General features: G+C 40.6%; 1 protein-coding gene across 1 annotated transcript in view; it reads left to right on the forward strand.

Annotated features, from left to right (window-relative positions):
• Positions 1 to 23,500, forward strand: part of ZSWIM5 (zinc finger SWIM-type containing 5) — a 264,002-nt gene that overhangs the window by 200,449 nt on the left and 40,053 nt on the right. The window contains exons 3-5 of the mRNA XM_027108730.1: positions 2,457 to 2,605; positions 3,853 to 4,003; positions 19,169 to 19,348. Of these exons, the coding sequence (XP_026964531.1) occupies positions 2,457 to 2,605; positions 3,853 to 4,003; positions 19,169 to 19,348 (480 nt within the window). The remainder of the gene's footprint in view (positions 1 to 2,456; positions 2,606 to 3,852; positions 4,004 to 19,168; positions 19,349 to 23,500) is intronic.

The following is a 23,500-nucleotide window of genomic DNA, read 5'->3' on the forward strand; positions in this document are numbered from 1 at the left end:
GGGAGGGAGACGCAAGAGGGAGGAGATATGGGGATATATGTATATGTATAACTGATTCACTTTGTTATAAAGTAGAAACTAACACACCACTGTAAAGCAATTATACGCCAATAAAGATGTTAAAAAATGCAACAGGTGTTTAAGAGAAGTAATTATAAAGTACTAAGAAGAGTGTTACTGCCTTTTTATGCATATGAGCATAAGATGGACATAGATTTGATGGTGGCAGTTGGGTATATAGCTAATTCAGTGAGGGGGTAAAAAAGTCCTGCCAAGTGAATTAAGCAATAGGTGAATTTTGGCAGCATTAACCTCTCTGTATACTTACTTTATGGTTTCCATTTCTCATGCAGCCGTGACTGTAGAGCTGAGGCAGTATTGATGAGAAGTAGTGTTTTCTGGCCAAAGAACAGGTTGTGGGGAGAGGAAAGGAAGTAAAGGATAAAAGCATAAGTAAAGTCATAAGGAAATGTCATTGACTTCTGCGAATACTAAGTTTCTAGCTGAAACGTAGCGTAAGTATAGGAAAGGCAAGGTTAGAAACATAGCGTAAGTATAGGAAAGACAAGGTTAGAAATGAAGGAGACTGACCGGGGAGGGTCCTGAATGCTAGGCTGAATTTGGACTTCATTTATTAAGAATAGTTTATCACTGAATACTTCTGAGCAGGGAAGTGATATGATCAGAACTCGGTTTAGAATACTACATTTGAAGAAAAGTAGCATGTAGTAGATTCCATAAACTGGAGGCTTATAGTGTTAATTAGTATTTATAGAATAAATTAATGTGTGAGCCCTCCTGATTCCCTGGAGAATAAGATGCACTAAAAAAGCTTAGCAGGGGCTTCCCAGGTGGCACAGTGGTTAAGAATCCGCCTGCCAATGCAGGGGACACGGATTTGAGCCTTGGTCCAGGAAGATGCCACATGCCACGGAGCAACTAAGCCCATGTGCCACAACTACTGAGCCCTGCGCTCTAGAGCCTGCGAGCCACAACTGTTGAGCCCTCGTGCCACAACTACTGAAGCCCGCACACCTAGAACCCATGCTCCACAACAAAAGAAGCCACTGCAATGAGAACCCTGCGTGCCACAACGAAGAGTAGCCCCCACTCACTGCAACTAGAGAAAGCCCATGCACAGCAATGAAGACCCAACACAGCAAAAATAAATAAATTTATTTTAAAAAGCTTAGCAGAAGAGCAGCTTTTCTCTGCAGATTTCATTTAAGCAAGCCTTTGATCTAAGAGTACAAGAAGGTTGGTAGACGTACTGATGAAACACAACATGAATTTGTAACCGACTGCATGACCACACCTATAGAATATTGACTTACAGTCTTTTGTCACTTGGAGACAGGGTTCTAAAAACTTATCATAGGACTTTGTCTTTGAGAAGATGACAGAAGAATATTCAGTTTTCATTCCACAAATATTTCCTAGGTGCTTGTCATATTACCAGCACTGTGCTATAGGTAATTCAACTGTGAGCAAGGAGCTAACAGGCTACTAGGGGAAAGGGATGCGTAAATAACTAAAACTGTGTTTTAAGTGATGTTGCTGAGGTGAGCCCAGATATAAAAGATACCTTGAGTGCAAATTTGTAAAATTATATCACCATGTATATAACTCCGCCTGTGCTTCAGGGGCAAGTTTCTTTTTTCTTTTTCTTTTTTTTTTTTTTTTGTGGCTGCATTGGATCTTCGTTGCTGTATGCGGGCTTTCTCTAGTTGTGGTGAGCGGGGGCTACTCTTCGTTGTGGTGCGCGGGCTTCTCATTGCAGTGGCTTCTCTTGTAGCAGAGCATGGGCTCTAGGTATGTGGGCTTCAGTAGTTCTGGCTCGCGGGCTCTAGAGCACAGGCTCAGTAGTTGTGGCACACAGGCTTAGTTGCTCCGCGGCATGTGGGATCTTCCAGGACCAGGGCTCGAACCCATGTCCCCTGCATTGGCAGGCGGATTCTTAACCACTGGGCCACCAGGGAAGTCCCCAGGGGCAAGTTTCTAGAAATTTAGAAGTGTTGACACCACTTGAGAAGCTACAATTTTATAGTGAGCTTTAAAAAGAGAATTTTTTATTTTCTAAGGAAGTATTTTTTAATTTTAAAATAATATGTGTGCTTTAAGGCTTATTTGAACTTCATAGAAAAACAAAAAAGAAGAAAAAATGTCATCCTCTTAGGGAAAAAAAAATACATCACTATTTTCATGTTTGTGTATTTCCTTCTGGGCTTTTTCCCCCAGGATGGTATTTGTAGACTTTGGAAGAGGATACAACAGAGTTTAGTGAACATGAAACTAGCATTAGCTCTCTTACATTTGTTTAGGCCCACACAATTGACAAAGCCCGGATTAAGGCAGAATACCCATCTGTTTCTGAATATATTTACAGAGGGCCCCTCCTGCTGAATGTGTAGGGTAGGAACTCAAGGGATTCATTTCGTCATTCCCATTCCTCACAGGTGCCCCTGACCCCACAGCTGGGGCCAGCATTGATGATGAGAACTGTTGGCATTTGGACGAGGAACAGGTGAAAGAACAAGTGAAGCTCTTTCTCTCCCAGGGTGGTTACTATGGCTCTGGAAAGCAACTCAATTCAATGTTTGCCAAGGTAAGATATGAAAAGTTTTTTTTTTTTTTATTAAACTGGGCTCACCACACTTCTGACTTCATGCGTTGTAGCTAGCTCACTTGACCTACCTGTACTGAATGCTTGAAAACTAACTGTGGGGAGGGGAGCTGAGCAGAGCAGACTTGAGCAGGTTGCATCCAGGGACCCCTACTGCCTCACCCTGGCAGTCCTCTTCCTTCTGCTCAGCTCTCTAAGTGAGTTAGCATTCCTGGGGGGATTAGTAATGAAGCTACCTTCCCTCTGCTTTGAACCCAAGGCTGCCCGATGAGGCTTTAAAGAGACTTAGTATTTTGGAACTGGGGACTCTCACAGCAGGCTTTCTCTCCTTTTTTTTTTCTTAACACCTTTAGTGAAATATAAATCACATAGCATAAAATTCACCCATTTTAAAAAGTGTACAATTCAATGGTTTTTAATATATTCACAGATATGTACAACTATCACCACAGTCAACTTTAAAACATTTTCATTATCTTAAAAAGAAACCCCATACCCTTTACCTATCACTCTCCTATTCCCCATGCCCCACTCCCCCAGCCCTAAGCAACCACTAATCTACTTTCTGTCTCTATAGATTTCCCTATTCTGGACTGGCTTCTTTCTCCTGGAATAGTATTTTAAAGTATTTAAAAACACATCCATGCTGTAGCATGTGTCAGTACTCCATTCCTTTTTATGGCCAAGTAATATTCCATTATATGGATACCACACTTTTTGTTTATCCATTTGTCTGTTGATGGGCATTTGGATTGTTTCCATTTTTTAGCTATTATAAATAATGCTGCTATAAACATTCTTGCACAATGTTTCTGTGTGGACATATATATTTTCATTTCTCTCTAGGCATGGAATTGATAGGCCATATGGTAGCTCTGTGTTTAATCATTTGAGGAATTTCTAGACTGATTTCCAAAGTGGCTACATCATTCTACATTCCCGCCAAACAATGTATGAGGGTTCTGATTTCTCTATATCCTTGCCAACACTTATTATCTGGCTTTTTGATTCTAGCCATCCTTGTGAGTGTGAAGTGGTATCTCATTGCCCACAGCAGCCTTTCTTGGTACATGCAAAGAACTTACATACAGAACAAGAGGCCTTCTTTTTGGCTCTTTGGATATGCTGTGCTTAGTTACTTCATCTTCTCCTCCCCCTCCTCCCCTTCTTTCTCCTCCTACTTTGTCATGATGTGCAGTCACCAACTCTTGCCCCTCCTTATGTGTCAGGTTCGAGAGATGCTGCGGATGAGAGATTCCAATGGAGCCAGGATGCTGACGCTAATAACTGAGCAGTTTATGGCTGACCCACGACTCACACTCTGGAGGCAACAAGGAACAACCATGACAGATAAGTGCAGGCAGCTCTGGGATGAGCTAGGTAAGTCCGCATATCTCAGAGAAGTGCTCTGTCTATCCTATCAGCTTGCCCCCTGGCAATAGTGTTAGTGAACACTTGCCATCAGTCATTACATGGATCTTGCTAAGTGAACTTTAGCCCAATTGGCAGAAGATTTAGGCTCTACAGAGGCTACCCAGAGTAATTCTGAACTCACTTGTGTTTCTTCCACAGCATTGTGCTTTGCTATTGACATCTGCATTCTGTTCCAGATGTTACCACATAGAAGCCTTTGGTGAGAGAAAACCTTTTGCCTTGGCTTCTGTTCCATGGCATTAGCCTGGCTCTCCAGATACTTACCAAACTCACTTTTCTTGCTTTCCCTGGGTCTGCTTTTCTTTATCACCCCCAGACAAACCTCTTAGACATAAGGCAGTTTCCAAGACTTGGGCCTTGGACTTCCATTCTTTCTCTATACTCCTTTGAGAACTCTTTTTTTTCAATAGCATGGCTTCAGAGTTTCCTTTATGATGATCTCATCCTCATCTTCTTTCCACTTATCTGAGTTCCAGTCTCATATTAGCAACTGCCCTATGACCATTTCTCCTGAAAAAAATCTCCTGATCACCTCAAACTTGAGAAACCCAAAAATGAAATCAGGGCTTCTGTGAAAAGAGATTCCCCTGAACCTGGCATTGGCACCACCATTTCTTACTCTACCAAACTTGTCAAGCACTCATTTTTTGTTCATTCTCTACATCCAGTCACCAAATTAATTTGATTCCTTGACCTTCAGAATGCAATTTAGTGTCCATTCACACTTTTTACTTCCCATCACCACTGATCTGGTTGAGGGCCTTGGGACTTTTTTTGGGGGGGGGGGACTTTTAGATTAAATTAGACCTGTGGCCTCCTGACTGGCTTCTCTGTTCTAGATTCTTCTCATCAAGGCCATCTTATTTAGTCATTATTTCTTTTTATCATTCCCCTGTTCCAAGGCTAGTTTTGCAGGGCTAATACGCAGCTCCTCCCCCTGTTTGCAGAATCCTCCATACTCTGAACTCACTATCCAGTCATGGCCCCACTCTTGGGTTATACTGGAAAACTTCCATATGACATATTCTAAAAGCTGTATTATAGCTTCTCCATATTCCCTCCAGCCCAGAAAGCAATGACAAACTTTCCACTCATACAAAATAGCACAAGAAAAAAACTAAAGTTTAGGGGCTTCCCTGGTGGCGCAGTGGTTGAGAGTCCGCCTGCCGATGCAGGGGACGCGGGTTCGTGCCCGCGTCTGGGAGGGTCTGGTCTGGGAGGATCCCGCGTGCCGCGGAGCGGCTGGGCCCGTGAGCCATGGCGCTGGGCCTGCGCGACCGGAGCCTGTGCTCCGCAGCAGGAGAGGCCACAACGGTGAGAGGCCCGCATACCGCAAAAACAAACAAAACAACAAAAAAAACAAACTAAAGTTTAGGATTTTAGTGAATTCCCCTGAAGCATATACATTATAGTCTTAGGGCTAAAAGCCATGGGGAATGAGGCTTAATGACTCTGGGACTATACTTGGTTACTTTGGGGCTACTGAGTGTGGGATTTTGATTTGGGTGCTAAGGCTTCTTGATATCACCTGGGGCACTAATGGCTTTGGAGTTCTCATTAATAATGAAGAGCTACATTATTGAGCGTTATGTGCCAGACTCTGTGTTAAAGATTGTACACACATTGTTTCATGTAATTCTGATAACAAACCTATGAGGTAATTGTGTGTTTGTTGCAAAGAAACAGAGACAGCTCTGGTTACTTCTGGATACAGAATAAAATAAAGAATTATAGAAAACTGTCTCTCTGACACAATTACACTTTCTGAAGTACAGGAATGTTGAACTATTAATCTAAAGTTACTGGTCCAACCAGTTGTGACCAGGGTCACAATGCATGGCAAGTTGGGAACAGCTTCTTACACTCTTTCCTCAGAAGGAATTGTAGGCATGGACTTCCTTCTAGGGTAACATATCAGCTTAGGGGAGACAGATGAGCTCCAAAAAGTTACTTGTTCAAGGTCACACACTAGTAAGTGGTGGCTCTAACACCGGAACCCCAATCTGTCTGAATCCAAATCAAACATCCTTCTGCAACATCTCCCTCAATTTCACCTTCTTATGTACTATTTTCCCCCAAAGTGCATGTTTCTTAAGAATTTGAAATTAGCCTTCAGAGAGTCAGTTTCATCTGAGGCCTGAATCTCTTGGGAATAATTTCTGTGATAATCATGGGATTGTTTTTTGGATTTGGGCTTGGCCTTTGGGGCAAAGGTAGGTGAGAGGAAGTAAGCAGAGCTAGATCCCAGTGCTTTTAATGCTTTTGTCATATACTTCGGTTCATTATGAAAAGCTCTTGATTGTGATATTTTCATATCTACGAAATTGCTATATCAACCTTCCAAGAAACTCTCAGCATTCTGCAAAGACAGTGGTTCCCAAACTTCTCAAAATAACCTGGAGTACTTGTTTAAACAGATTGCTGGGCCCTGTCCCCAGAGTTTCTGATTACATAGGTTGGAGTAGGGCCTGATAATTAGCATTTCTAACCAGTTCCCTGGGGATGCTGATGCCACGGTTCCAGAGACCACATTTTGAAAAACACTGCACTAAGAGAAGCCTTATTGGGTCAGACACTAGAGCAAGTGTATTCATGCTTCCCTTAATTACTCTGAGGGTTCCTTACTGGTCACAAGGCCTGCTCCTCTGGGGAGGGCCTCGACAGGGATTGTAGAAATTTAGAGCAGTGGGCTCACTACCTTCAGTTCCTGAACCAGAGATAACAGAAGCAATCAGACATGAAGTTTTCTCATCTCTCCGTGTCTGTACACGTATGCCTTTTTTTTTTTTTTTTTTTGCGGTACGCGGGGCTCTCACTGTTGTGGCCTCTCCCATTGCGGAGCACAGGCTCCGGACACGCAGGCTCAGCAGCCATGGCTCACGGGTCCAGCCGCTCTGCAGCATGTGGGATCTTCCCGGACCAGGGTATGAACCCGTGTCCCCTGCATCGGCAGGCGGACTCGCAACCACTGCGCCACCAGGGAAGTCCCCACATATGCTTTTAAAAATCTTCTTTTAAAATCTATAAAGTATCTCTGCTCCCACAAAAGGCCACTCCTTACATACTTGCTCTGGTTCCTATGCCATTTCCTTTTCTCAAGAATTTTGCTCCTCAGTTACTCCTTTCTCTGGCATCATTAATTTCTCCCTCAATACTGGATCAGTTCCATCAGCATACAGATATGCTGTAATAGTTTCAGTCTCAAAAAAACAAGTGCCTTTGATGGTCCCATCCCCCTCTAATTACTGCCCCATTTCTCTTCTTCCATTCAAAACAACACTTTCTTTTTTTTTTTTTAACATCTTTATTGGAGTATAATTGCTTTACAATGTTTTGTTAGTTTCTGCTGTATAACAAAGTGAATCAAGCTGCACGCAGTTCCTCCAGCCCGAGGACAACGGCTGCCTGGGTCCCAGGAAGCGCAGTGCCCAATCTGAGCTTCTACTCCAGGTGGGCACCCTCACAGCCTTGTCTCTCAGGGCCTGGCTAAGGCCTGGGTTAGAGCCTTATGGAAGGTCTCTGGGCAGGGCTAGGGGGGCCTAAAGGATGTAGATTGCCACGTGGATGTGGCACAGGGGGTGCAGTCACCCTGCTTCTCTGGTTGTGTGAAGACTGCAGAGCGTGCAGACAGACCTCCGTTGTGGCTGTTCAAGAAAGAAACCCGGGAGCACCCAGTGAATTTACGGACTAGTGAAAGTAATGGCCATTTACTGAGCACCTGTGAATCAGGTGCCACCAGGAGGCAGCACAAACTTGTTTTGGGATCTCACTCTCAGTGCCTGCAGTCATTCCGTCACTTCCTAAGGTACTGTTACCCATCTGAACCAGTACCCAGCAGCCTTCTGTTACCCCAAGAATCTTCATGTAGAGTGTATATGTTGATAAGGAAGCATCAAAGCCAATATTTTACCAGTTTTACAAGCTACCCCCATTTTCAACCATTAGCTCAAAAAAGGAAGTAATGAGATCAAAACCATTCAGTGAGACAGACCTATCAAGGATTTTAAAGGCTTGATGGTTATTTATCAAGATCCTGGATTGAGAAATCGATGCGTGGATAAGTTTTTGACTTGATTTTTGAACAGAATATCATTCTTTCCCCCAGACGTTATCAATCATGAGGTTGGAAGAATAGAAGAAATCAGAGTATGTCACATGTAGTAAGGCCTTGTGGCTGACAGGGTCTTGGTGCTCGGGCCGGGTGTCAGGCCTGCGCCTCTGAGGTGGGAGAGCCGAGGTCACGACATTGGTCCACCAGAGACCCCCTGGCTCCACGTAATATCAAACGGTGAAAGCGCTCCCAGAGATCTCCATCTCAACACTAAGACCTGGCTCCACTCAACAATCAGCAAGCTACAGTGCTGGACACCTTATGCCAAACAACTAGCAACACAGGAACACAACCCCACAGAGAGTCTGCCTAAAATTAGCAGAAAGGCTGCCTAAAATCATAATAAGGTCAAGGACACCCCAAACACACCATGGGATGTGGTCCTGCCCACCAGAAAGACAAGATCCAGACTCATCCACCAGAACACAGGCACTAGTCCCCTCCACCAGGAGGCCTACACAACCCACTGAACCAACCTTAGCCACTGGAGGCAGACACCAAAAACACCGGGAACAACGAACCTGCAGCCTGCAAAAAGGAGACCCCAAACACAGTAAGTTAAGCAAAATTAGAAGACAGAGAAATGCACAGCAGATGAAGGAGCAAAGTAAAAGCCCACCAGACCAAACAAAAGAAGAGGAAATATGCGGTCTACCTGAAAATGAATTCAGAGTAATTATAGTAAACATGATCCAAAATCTTGGAAATAGAATGGAGAAAATACAAGAAACGTTTAACAAGGACCTAGAAGAGATAAAGAGCAAACAAACAATGATGAACAACACAATAAATGAAATTAAAAATTCTCTACAAGGAATCAATAGCAGAATAAATGAGGCAGAAGAACAAATAAGTGACCTGGAAGATAAAATAGTGGAAATAACTACTGCAGAGAAGAATAAAGAAAAAAGAATGAAAAGAATTGAAGACAGTCTTAGAGAACTCTGGGACAACATTAAACACATCAACATTCGAATTATAGGGGTCCCAGAAGAAGAAGAGAAAAAGAAAGGGACTGAGAAAGTATTTGAAGAGATTATAGTTGAAAACTTTCCTAATATGGGAAAGGAAATAGTTAATCAAGTCCAGGAAGCACAGAGAGTCCCATACAGGATAAATCCAAGGAGAAACACTCCGAGACACATATTAATCAAACTATCAAAAATTAAATACAAAGAAAAAATATTAAAAGCAGCAAGGAAAAAACAACAAATAACATACAAGGGACTCCCCATAAGGTTAACAGCTGATCTTTCAGCAGAAACTCTGCAAGGCAGACGGGAGTGGCAAGACATATTTAAACTGAGAAAAGGGGAAAACCTACAAACAAGGTTACTCTACCCAGTAAGAATCTCATTCAGATTCGACCGAGAAATTAAAACCTTTACAGACAACCAAAACCTAAGACAATTCACCACCACCAAACCAGCTTTACAACAAATGCTAAAGGAACTTCTCTAGGCAGGACACACAAGAGAAGGGAAAGACCTACAATAACAAACCCAAAACAATTAAGAAAATGTTAATAGGAACATACATATCGATTACCTTAAATGTAAATGGATTAAATGCTCCCACCAAAAGACATAGACTGGCTGAATGGATACAAAAACAAGACCCGTATATATATGCTGTCTACAAGAGACCCACTTCAGACCTAGGGACACATGCAGACTGAAAGTGAAGGGATGGAAAAAGATATTCCATGCAAATGGAAATCAAGAGGAAGCTGGAGTAGCAATTCTCATGTCAGACAAAATAGACTTTAAAACAAAGACTATTGCAAGAGACAAAGAAGGACATTACATACTGATCAAGGGATCAATCCAAGAAGAAGATATAACAGTTGTTAATATTTATACACCCAACATAGGAGCACCTCAATACATAAGGCAAAAGCTAACAGCCATAAATGGGGAAATCAACAGTAACACAATCATAGTAGGGGACTTTAACACCCCACTGTCAACAATGGACAGATCATCCAAAATGAAAATACATAAGGTAACACAAGCTTTATATGATACATTAAACAACATGGACTTAATTGATATTTATAGGATATTCCATCCAAAAACAACACAATACACTTTCTTCTCAAGTGCTCAGAGAACATTCTCCAGGATAGATCATATCTTGGGTCACAAATTAAGCCTTGATAATTTAAGAATATTGAAATCGTATCAAGTATCTTTTCCAACCACAATGCTATGAGACTAGATATCAATTACAGGAAAAAATCTGTAAAAAATACAAACACATGGAAGCTAAACAATACACTACTTAATTACCAAGAGATCACTAAAGAAATCAAAGCAGAAATCAAAAAATACCTAGAAACAAATGACAATGAAAACACGAAGACCCAAAACCTATGGGATGCAGTAAAAGCAGTTCTAAGAGGGAAGTTTATAGCAATACAATCCTACCTTAAGAAACAATAACATCTCAAATAAACAACCTAACCTTATGCCTAAAGCAATTAGAGAAAGAAGAACAACAGCAAAAAAAAACCCAAACTTAGCAGAAGGAAAGAAATCATAAAGATCAGATCAGAAATAAATGAAAAAGAAATGAAGGAAACGATAGCAAAGGTCAATAAAACTAAAAGCTGGTTCTTTGAGAAGATAAACAAAATTGGTAAACCACTAGCCAACTCATCAAGAAAAAAAGGGAGAAGACTCAAATCAATAGAATTCAAAATGAAAAAGGAGAAGTAACAACTGACACTGCAGAAATACAAAGGATCATGAGAGATTACTACAAGCAACAATATGCCAATAAAATGGACAACCTGGAAGAAATGGACAAATTCTTAGAAAAGCAGAACTTTCTGAGACTGAACCAGTAAGAAATAGAAAATATAAACACACCAATCACAAGCACTGAAATTGAGACTGTGATTAAAAATCTTCCAGCAAACAAAAGCCCAGGACCAGATGGCTTCACAGGCGAATTCTATCAAACATTTAGAGAAGAGCTAACACCTATCCTTCTCAAACTCTTTCAAAATATAGCAGTTTCCCAAACTCATTCTATGAGGCCACCATCACCCTGATACCAAAAACAGACAAAGATGTCACAAAGAAAGAAAACTACAGGCCAATATCACTGATGAACATCGATGCAAAAGTCCTCAACAAAATACTAGCAAACAGAATCCAACAGCACATTAAAAGGATCATACACCATGATCAAGTGGGGTTTATTCCAGGAATGCAAGGATTCTTCAGTATATGCAGATCAATCATTGGGATAAACCATATTAACAAATTGAAGGAGAAAAACCATATGATCAGCTCAATGGATGCAGAAAAAGCTTTTGACAAAATTCAACACCCATTTATGATAAAAACCCTCCAGAAAGTAAGCGTAGAGAGAACTTACCTCAACATAAAAAAGGCCGTATATGACAAACCCACAGCCAACATGGTTCTCGATGGTGAAAAACTGAAACCATTTCCTCTAATATCAGGAACAAGACAAGATTGCCCACTCTCACCACTATTATTCAACATAGTTTGGGAAGTTTTAGCCACAGCAATCAGAGAAGAAACAGAAGTAAAAGGAATCCAAACTGGAAAAGAAAAAGTAAAGCTGTCACTGTTTGCAGATGACATGATACTATACATAGAGAATCCTAAAGTTGCTACCAGAAAACTACTAGAGCTCATCAATGAATTTGGTAAAGTAGCAGGATACAAAATTAATGCACAGAAATCTCTGGCATTCCTATACACTAATGATGAAAAATCTGAAAATGAACTTAAGAAAACACTCCCATTTACCACTGCAACAAAAAGAATAAAATATCTAGGAATAAACCTACCTAAGGAGACAAAAGACCTGTATGCAGAAAATTATAAGACACTGATGAAAGAAATTAAAGGTGATACAGATAGATGGAGAGATATACCACGTTCTTGGATTGGAAGAATCAACATTGTGAAAATGACTCTATTGCCCATAGCAATCTACAGATTCAATGCAATCCCTATCAAACTACCACTGGCATTTTTCACAGAACTAGAACAAAAAAATTCACAGTTTGTATGGAAACACAAAAGACCCCGAATAGCCAAAACAATCTTGAGAACGAAAAACGGAGCTGGAGGAATCAGGCTCCCTGACTTCAAACTATACTACAGAGCTACAGTAATCAAGACAGTATGGTACTGGCACAAAAACAGAAATATAGATCAACAGAACAGGATAGAAAGCCCAGAGATAAATTCATGCACATATGGTCACCTTATTTTTGACAAAGGAGAAAAGACAGCCTCTTCAATAAGTGGTGCTGGGAAAACTGGACAGCAACATGTAAAGAATGAAATTAAAACACTCCCTAACACCATACACAAAAATAAACTCAAAATGGTTAATGACCTAAATGTAAGGCCAGACACTACCAAACCTTAGAAGAAAACACAGGCAGAACACTCTATGACATACATCACAGCAAGATCCTTTTTGACCCACCTTCTAGAGAAATGGAAATAAAACCAAAAGTAAACGGGACCTAATGAAACTTAAAAGCTTTTGCACAGCAAAGGAAACCATAAACAAGATGAAAAGACAACCCTCAGAATAGGAGAAAATATTTGCAAATGAAGCAACTGACAAAGGATTAATTTCCAAAATTTACAAGCAGCTCATGCAACTCAGTATCAAAAAATCAAACAACCCAATCCAGAAGTAGGCAGAAGACCTAAATAGACATTTCTCCAAAGAAGATATACAGATTGCCAACAAACACATGAAAGAATGCTGAACATCATTCATCATTAGAGAAATGCAAATCAAAACTACAATGAGATATCATCTCACACCAGTCAGAATGGGCATCATCAGAAATCTACAAACAATAAATGCTGGAGAGGGTGTGGAGGAAAGGGAACCCTCTTGCACTGTTGGTGGGAATATAAATTGATACAGCCACTACGGAGAACAGTATGGAGGTTCCTTAAAAAACTAAAAATAGAACTACCATAGGACCCAGGAATCCCACTACTGGGCATATACCCTGAGAAAACCATAATTCAAAAAGAGTCATGTACCACAATGTTCATTGCAGCTCTGTTTACAATAGCCAGGAAATGGAAGCAACCTAAGTGTACATGGACAGATGAATGGATAAAGAAGATGTGGCACATATAAACAATGGAATATTACTCAGCCATTAAAAAAAACGAAATTGAGTTATTTGTAGTGAGGTGGATGGACCTAGAGTCTGTCATACAGAGTGAAGTAAGTCAGAAAGAGAAAAACAAATACTGTATGCTAACACATATACATGGAATCTTTAAAAAAAAAGTAGTCATGAAGAACCTAGGGGCAAGACGGGAATAAGGACGCAGACCTACTAGAGAATAGACTTGAGGATACGGAGAGGGGGAAGGGTAAACTGGGACAAAGTGAGAGAGTGGCATGGACATATATACACTCCCAAATGTAAAATAGATAGCTAGTGGGAAGCAGCTGCATAGCACAGGGAGATCAGTTCGGTGCTTTGTGACCACCTAGCGTGCTGGGAGGGAGGGAGACGCAAGAGGGAAGAGATATGGGGACATAGGTATATGTATAACCGATTCACTTTGTTACAAAGCAGAAACTAGCACACCGTTGTAGAGCAATTATGCTCTAATAAAGATGTAAAAATAAATAAATAAAATAGATAGCTAGTGGGAAGCAGCCACATAGCACCGGGAGATCAGCTCAGTGCTTTGTGACCACCTAGAAGGGTGGGTGGGATAGGGAGGGTGGGAGGGAGGGAGACGCAAGAGGGAAGAGATATGGGAACCTACGTACATGTATAACTGATTCAGTTTGTTATGAAGCAGAAGCTAACACACCATTGTAAAGCAATTATACTCCAATAAAGATGTTTAAAAAAAGTGAATCAGCTATACATATACATATATCCCCATATCCCCTCCCTCTTGAGCCTCCCTCCCACCCTCCCTATCCCACAAAACAACACTTCTTGAAAACCTTGTCTGCAGTCACTCTTTCCATTTGCTTACCTCCAATTCTCTCCCGAGCCCACTGCAATTGAGCTTCCATTGCTCATTGTTGCCACTCTACTGACAAGTAGCTCTTGCTACAGTCACCAGTGACTTCCATATTGCAGTGGTCACTTCTCTGTTGTTATTTTACTTGACCTCTTAGCAGTTTTCAATAAAATTGACCATACCCATCTTGAAACGTACTCTCTTAGCTTTCATAACCCCACACACCCTCCTGGGTTTCCTCCCACATTCTGACTACTTTCCGTCAGACTGCTTTGTAGGCTCCTCTTCCTTTTCTCAATCCTTCTAAATATTGAGTATTCTGCAGTACCCACTGCCCTGTCTACATTCTGTACCTAAGTGATCATATTCAGTCCCATGCCTTTAAATATAATCTAGATGTAGGCAAGTCACAAATTTATGTCTTTAGCTCTGACCTTTCTCTTGAGCTGTAGGCTCAGTGTCCAGCTTCCCACCATGTCTAAGAAACATCTCAAACTTAACATGACCATCACAGAACTCTTATTTTTTCCGCCAAAGCCTAATTTTCCCCATCTCAGTACAGGGTCGTGAGATGTATCTAGCTGCTCAAGAAGAAAATCTGAGTCATCCTAGGTTCCCTCTGTTTTCTACCTTCTACACCCAATCCAAGTCCTGTTGACCTGCACAGTTGGAAGACTGAATAAGATAATATATAGAAAGTGCCTATTATAATGCATAGCCCATAAAAAGAAATAGTCGCTATTATTTATTATTATATTTAATATATAATAATTATGTAAAATTTTAACTTCCATAGTACCTACACTTGGTTAGAGTTTTTGATGCTTTTTTTTTAAAACATCTTTATTGGAGTATAATTGCTTTACAATGGTGTGTACGTTTCTGTTTTATAACGAAGTGAATCAGCTATACATATACATATGTCCCCATGTCTCTTCCCTCTTGCGTCTCCCTCCCTCTCACCCTCCCTATCCCACCGCTCTAGGTGGTCACAAAGCACCGAGCTGATCTCCCTGTGCTATGCGGTTGCTTTCCACTAGCTAGCTATTTTACATTTGGTAGTGTATATATGTCCATGCCACTCTCTCACTTTGTCCCAGCTTACCCTTCCCCCTCCCCGTATCCTCAGGTGATGCTTTTTTTAAGTTGCTGGAAAATCTGCTTTTGTATCATGGTAACACAGTCCCTACATGCCTGTTACATGTAGGCACCTGCAGGATTTTTTGCCTTGTCTCTTTCTTAGAGATGCAGCAATCTCTTGAGTTTGTTTTAAAACAAATCCATAATGACTTAATAAAACAGAAAACTCATTTTAAACTTACAGGTGAAAGTACTCACTTTCTAGGGATCCCCTTTTTAATATTTCAGTGCCTAGGAAATGGTAACTCCTTGATGACTGTAGTTAGTTCCCTGCTTTTTTTTGCCTCTTAAGCCTCTCTCAACTCACCCAATCTGTTTTCTGTTCCTGTTATCCTATTGATTTTGCCATTCATAAGGCCAAGTTTAATGGCCTCTCTTTGGTTCTCGTTATACTTATGAAGATTAAATGTGAAAATCTTTTACTTCACTATAAACAAAAAGCACATCTTAAACTGTAAAGTAAATGTTTCTTACTAATACTGACACTCTGCCTCATTAGACATTGCTAATTGGCTTGTGTGTCACTAATTTCTCCTGGTTCTTCCATCTCTCTTATCTTTCTTTCTTAATCTCTTTTGCTTATTCCTCCTTCTCCTCTGCTCATTACTTAAATATTGGTGCTTCCTCAAAATTGTGTTCTTAGCGCTCCTCTTCCCGCATCTTAAATGATGAGGTTTTCTTATCTTTTTTGTTTGTTGGTGGGTGGGACCCTATCCCTACATTAATTTTACAAGAACCAGCAAACAGTGTAACACAGACACCATAGGAAAAGACTACAATGTGAAGAAAAAAATTTTTTTCTTGAGGTTTATACAGGCCTTTAGCACTCTTAAATTCTAAAAGTAGAGAAAGTAATTTTTATGATCTGAATATTTGTGCATCTTTCTTACTGTCACACGGTTAGAAATTTTTTACCTCCTTTACCTCCTATATATTAGGGATTTCCTGCCACCTGGTGTTCAGAAAGGACACTGTAATTGGTAGGAACTCACAGTCCCAATAGTACTAAAAGCTAACATGCTAGATTACAAAAATTTTCTACCAAAACGAAAAAACATCCAATAGACTTAATATCCAAAGAAACTAAGATGACTCATGAGAACGTCTTTGTCTTCGCTTATGTCCTTTCTCCTGTTTGGGTATATACCGTCCCTCGATCTCTCCGCCCAAACCACTCCTATTTATCTCTTGTTCTTCTATCAAAATGAAGTAATACATGTATACAGGTTAAAATGTCAAAGAGTTCTACGAACTTTATAATAAAAAACAATATTTCTATGCCATATTCCTTCACATTGTCAGTTCCTACTTCTCAGAAAGAGCAATTTTTAATTCTTTCAGCTGCTTTTTCTAACATGCCTCCACATTTCTAAATAACTGTTCTTTCTTGATTTTTTAATTCTAGGTATTCTCTTTTTATTCCTACAATAAAAGATGAAGATTTACCTCTCTAAGGGTCACACCATTATATTCTTTCCCAAACAGGCTTTCTCATTCTTTTCAATGTGGATAGGCTGAGCATGTTCCACATCTTTAAGTTCTGCTTCCTTTTTGATTCACAGTTCTGTCTTTAAATAATTTCTTTCTTCTTGCATTTTACTATAAGCAGTCAAGAGAAACCAGGCTGCTCCTTCAACACTTTGCTTAGATATTTCCTCAGCTAATTTTTTTACTCACAAGTTCTACCTTCCACAAAACACTAGGACATGAACATCATGTCTGGATTATAAGCCTGTCACAGTTTTCTCAGAACCAAATAGGGAAAGAGGGTTGGATGGTGGGGGTAAGTGTGTCCATTTGTACAATATGTATATTTTTCTTACTCCCTCAGTTTTTCACATGGAAACCTCACTCTCAGTTGTACACAGTATTCCCAATCCAGAGCCTCTCCGAATCTATCTTTCCAGTGAGTAAAGCTCTGGTTTTCTTCCAGGAGAGAGAATGAACAGGCACTGAGCTACCCTGAATAGAGGAGGAAGTCTGTGATCCTGAGACCTTTGACAAATTTCTAACCTGTTCCACTATATTTCGGCCCCACTTTCAGCGGGGCTCTGCAGCATGAATCAGTCTGCTGCTGGGCTTTCCTAACTGCTGATGGCGTTTTCAGCTTTCTTCTGCTATGTCAGCTATCTCTCATCCACATGCCTTCCAGATTCCCAATTTTATGACTCTTCTCTTTCATCTCTCCCATTCTATGTGTCTATGTGAGTTTATGCCTGTTCTTATCCCTCTACTTTCATTTTAGTGAAGTATCAAGAGGGACTGATGATGAGCATATGTATTTAGTTAGCCATTTTTTAACTAGAATTAACTCATGTTTATTCTTCAAGGACAAACTCAAATGTTATAACTTTTCCTGACCCCATCTACAGAGTTAATTGTTCCATCATACATACTCTCATAGCATTTTATATGTGGTTATAATAGCATTTACTATGCTTTAGTATAATTATTTTTTGAGGGACTCCTAATTATAATCCCCTTAAGAACCATCATTATATACTACTATTATATTACATAGTGTACTTTCTTTTTCACTGTGGATTTGAAAAACTGAATTGAGCCAATAGAAATGAATTTTCATCACCTCTAGTTAGTACCTGAAATTGAGGCTTAAATGGTCTTTTAAAACATTCCTATTTGACTTTGAGGGGCCTTGAAATAGTGTCTGAATATACTGCCGTCTATGTATGTAACACCATCCCAAAGGATGTTTAACTTAAGACACTCTGCAGCCAGGCTTATTGTTAACTTGAGATTAAGAATACTTCTGTCTCAGCCACATAGCCAACTTTGAAAATAAGAAGCAGGTTTGCTTGCAAAGAAGGGTGATGTGGTCAAAGAAACAGTACTCATTGGTTATGTGGAATATGTGATACTCTGCTACAGTGACAGAGAAGATCCAAGAATGTGATAGTTTTAAGGCATCACAGCTGATCAACAGTATCAAAATCCAAGTACAAATAAACGATTTTCCCTGGAAAAGGGAAATACTAAATTCCACTCTGTGCCAAATAATATGCTAGGCCCTTTACATTATGATCTCAGTTTTACAGTTGAGGGATTTGAAGCTCAGAAAGTCTAAGGTCAACTAAAATCCTTTTCTGAGCACCTTCCTTCTTATGCTAAATGCCCTTCCTCTGTGCTCTGTGTATCCTGAATATATCTTTATCTTAACACTTACCATATTCAAATGACACTGTGTTTATTTATCTACCTCCCCCATTGGACAGCTCCTCAAGGGTAGGAACAGGGTCTTATTCTCCAATACAAGGTCTTGAACAAGAACTCTCTCAATAAATGTTTGTTGGACGGCAGATCTGAGCTCGGAATTCAAGCCCAAATCTGTCTTGTTCATCATCACAGGCATATATCCAGATATCAAGATAGTCACTCTGCTTTAAGAAACCTTTGGGAAAGAAAAATAAGCATTTCTGAAAACTTTAGCAGATTTGGTTTGGGGGCTGGTTTTTCTTTTTTTTTTTTTTTTTGCAGTGTGTGGGCCTCTCACTGTTGTGGCCTCTCCCGTTGCGGAGCACAGGCTCCGGACGCACAGGCTCGGAGGCCATGGCTCACGGGCCCAGCCGCTCCGCGGCATGTGGTACCTTCCCGGACCAGGGCACGAACCCGTGTCCCCCGCATCGGCAGGCAGACTCCCAACCACTGCGCCACTAGGGAAGCCCAGGGGCTGGTTTTTTTTTAGATTTGTTTTTTTATATTGAGAAAAGCTGATATTTTGGAAACTTTTCCTACCAACAAAAAATGGAAGAAAAGAGTAAACTGAAAAATTAAGGCTTAGACATACATCAAAGGAGAGATGTCAAGAATGTGGGTTGCTTTCTTTTCCAGGGGCGTTATGGGTGTGCATCATTTTAAATCCACATTGCAAATTGGAGGAGAAATCCTGTTGGCTGCAGCAGCTGCAGAAGTGGAATGACCTGGATGTCTGTCCCCTGGAGGATGGGAACTATGGGCATGAGCTGCCCAACATCACCAACGCACTGCCCCAGAATGCCAGTCACCGTTCAGGTGAGCCAGATATCATTTTAGCGTCTTCATGCCTGGAACTCCAAAAGGTCGGAGGGTAAAGCCTGAGAACAAAGGTGGCTGGACAACTTTTGGACTGTCAGAATTGTCATCCTAAATAAGAAAAGCCTGTTCTTTTGTTTGTCTTGAAATGCCAAACCTTAAATAAGGGTGAGCTTGTATCTTTGACATTGAGGATGCTGTCCTTTTCCACATGTAGAGTATCCTTACAGTGCCCAGCATAAATTCCTAGAGGCCTCTTCATGAATCCTCTTTACCCTTCAAGTTTTTCATGACTAATGGATCTTGGCCTCAGTTGGGGTTGGTTTTAGCTCAGAAGACCTACCTCAAGGGAATGATAGAAGACCTGGGAGAAAAAAAAAAAAAACAACTTAAAAAAAAGTCCTGACAATTGCCTTTCTTACTTACTTTTCTCTGTTTTCCTCAAATTTTTATACAGCAGATTTCTAGGAGGGGGTCATCGTTCCGAGAGATGGCTAGGACTCTTGCTCCATTTTAAGACAAATCCAGTACAGTGATATTGTACCCTCTGCCTTTTGAGCCCACTGACCAGGTATCACTGGACATCGACATTCACATCAGCTTTAGTTCATGTAACTCAGGCCATTTGCTGTTGGCAATTGATTGCTCTTTAGCCCATGGGGATCCTTTATTGGTAGATTTTTATCAGACATTGATTTTACATGTCCTCCCTTTTATTTTAAGTGATAAATCTACTGATATTTTTAACCTCTAGGAGGAAATCACTTAAATTATTGTTCTTGCTTGGTCTTCATCTGCTGTACCATAATTGATTAGCAGTGTATTTAAGGCAACCAAGGTAATGAGAGATGAAAAGCCTACAACTTTGCCACTTGAAGCTACCCTTTGCTGGCATTCATCTAACCTCCACAACACAGGAATGTATCCTTTTAGTATTGACTTTGGTTTGGCATAGAGAGAGTCACATGTGTATAAACACATGCCTCCTGTCTGGCAGTTTCTTCCTTGTCACAGTATACTGGTGACAGTATATTTGAGAATGTTGTTTCCTCTTAAGTCTTCTCAAGCTGTGGCTGATTTATCTCTCACATCTCTTTACCTTTGGGCCTGATGGAGCAATAGGCATCCTGCTTATTCTTCATTGCCATTTCTACATCATTGTCCTACCCTCCTTCCTAAAATACCCCCCAGCTTTAAAGTCAGTGCTGTTAAAATATGCTGTCTGCTGCCCTCCAGGTTTTGGTCGTTTGACCTCTGGGGCAATCCCCCTCATTCCTTGAAGATTTTTGGTTACTGGCTCACTAACACTACTCTCTGCCTCTACTTCTGTCATGATTCTTGATCATTTAAATAGCCACATAGATGGTACTTTCAGTATTCTAGTCTTTCAGTTCTTTGACCTCCTCTCTTTTAATAGTCTATCTTCTATCATAACTTAGCTATGCAACCCCAAGATCATACCCTAAAGCTTGCCATTACCAATAACTACACCTTCTTCACAATCGCAATTTCAAGCAGCTCTAATTAGCACCACCAGTCTTACTAGGTTATTTTCTCTGGTATTCCAGTAATTCTTTGACCCACTAGGAGTTTTGATGCTATCACTTTTCCATCCTTGTGGTAGCCTCATTTTCCTTCTTATCCCGATTAGATTCCTTGGTGCATCATTATAATCACTACCTTGCATACATACTCAACCCCCTCGTTCCCTTAGTTACACTCACGTAGCAAAACCCTAACCTTAGTAGTTCAGTCTAACTTTCTAGTTACTCGGTGCTCACACCCACACAGCTGAACATGGTGGAGAGAAACATGACTATGATAACTGGTCTTATCTTAAGTTTATGACCACTAGTCTCAAGTGGGTCCATAGTATTGTCCAGACATCAACTACATTTCCCTAGTCTGTGCCTTCTTTCAGTCTTCTAAATTACTATTTCACACCATCTTTTCCTTAAAACTTTCTATACTTTCTCCCCATCCTCACTTTCATCCTGAAGACTTGTTTCCTGTTCACTGAGAATATAGAAGCAATCAGAAGAGAATTTCCAAAACTCTATCACCACATCTGCTTCTGTCTCTACCCATCTACTCTGCCTCTTCTGCTGTTTTTGTTTGTGCTTCTAAGTGCAAACCCTCCACTTGTTCTTGAGATCTTATTCCTTTTATCTAGGACATCACCCCAGGAACTATCTGTACTCTCTCCTGCGTCACAGGTTTTTGTGGATTATTCCTCTGAGTATACAAGCACATTGTTTTATCTTTCATCCCAAAACAAAACAAAGCAAAAAATATTCTTGTTGACCCCACATGACTCTCTGTCTACCACCTTGTTTCTCTGAGGTAGTAGAAATAAGTGGTAGAATTAAGAAAAATGCTCAGAAGAATATTATATATTTATCTTCTCTACTTCTTCTGCTGTTATTCTCTCTTCAACTCATTCCAGTCGGGCTTTCATCCCTTCAGTACTGAAACATCTCTTGTACTGGTCACTAACGCTAACCATTGCTAAATCTAGTTCTCAGTCAGAATCTTACTTGACCCATCAGCAGTATTTGTCACAATCGATCACTCTCTCCTTCAAACACCTTATTTCCAAGACACTACTCTCTTGGTTCTCCTCTTCATTGGCCCCTCCTTCTCAATCTCCTTTACTGTCTCCCCACCACTTCCCAACCTAAAATGCTAGAGTACCCAGGGCTCAGTTATCAAACCACTTCTCTTTCTATATTTACTCCGCTGGTAATTGCATTGTTTTACTAATCATCTATATACTAACAACATCCAGATTTATATCTCTTGCCCAGACTTTACCTCTCAACTCCAGATTTACATGTTCATCTACCTTTTTGATGTTTCAGCTTAGATATTAATAGGATCTCAGTAGGATTTCTTACCCCTCTAGCCCCACCCAAACCTGCTCCTCCTGCAGTCTTCCCTGTCTCCATATATGACAAGTCTATGTTAAAAACCTTGGAGTCATCCTTGATTCTTCTCTTTCTCATCCCAGATCTAATCCACGAGCAAATCCTATTACCTTTACCTTCAAAATATATCCAGGGTTCATTTACTCTCATCACCTCCACTGCTTGTTACTCTGAACAGATTCATCGTCTTTCACAAATTATTGCAGTGGCCTCCTAACTGCTTCCATTGTAAAGTCTGTTCTCAATACTGCTGCCAGTTGTCCTTTTAAAATGCAAATCAGATCATATACCTTCAATGGCTCAATGACCTCCAGTGACTTCTCATCTTTGCCTCATGGCCCAGAAGGCCCTCCATGGTCTGGTTTCCTAGTATCTCTCTGGCTTCATCTCCTATGACTTTCCTGCTTATTTACTCCATTCTAGGTACACTGGCCTCCTCACTACCCTCAAACACTCCAAATATGTTCCCACCAGTAGCACTTGCTGTTCCTTTTGCCTAGGATGCTCTTCCCTTAGTTATATCTGAGGCTTGCTCTTCAGTTCCTTCAGGTCTCTGTTCACATGTTACCTTATTAAAAACCATGCTATATAAAACAATAACCCCCACCCAATACCAGCTTGCCTTTCTCCCTAACTTTGCTTTAGTCTCTTCCTTAGCGCTCATAACCATCTTATATATTTACTATACTATACATTCATTTAACTGTCTCTCCCCATTTGAATATAAAGGTCCATGAAGCCAAGGACTTCTTATATCCTCAATACCTAGAACAGTACCTGCCATGTAGTAGGCAGTCATTATTTGCTGACTTCATGAAATACAAAACATATTGGGAGCCTAATCCCCACTGTGGGCTGAGCAGACCCACGGTGGATTCTCAGTTTAGCAGGAGAGGGGCTCCGACTGCAGCCAGTAGAAGGGTCGTTGTGCTTCAGCTGAGGGGTGACATGAAGGAGAAGCAATTTCAGTAAATATTGTCAGTGCTATTCTGATTTAATCCTCTGAGCCTGCACTCTAAGGAATATACAGGTTTCTGAAGAGATGACCAGATTCCAAGGACTTTTGCTTAGTAGATGAATATGTTCATTTCTTTCATGTTCAGTCTGAATCCTCTGACTTTCCCTCCCAGTATTTTTGCACAGGCTCAGTAGATGCACAACTCATTTGGGCATCTCGGGAAATACCTGTATTTCAGTTCTTGATCCCAAAATAGTTTCAACTGTT

Source organism: Aethalodelphis obliquidens, unplaced genomic scaffold, assembly GCF_003676395.1.
Source record: "Aethalodelphis obliquidens isolate GAN/ISIS:26980383/991018 unplaced genomic scaffold, ASM367639v1 scaffold9, whole genome shotgun sequence".
Lineage (NCBI taxonomy): Eukaryota > Metazoa > Chordata > Mammalia > Artiodactyla > Delphinidae > Aethalodelphis > Aethalodelphis obliquidens.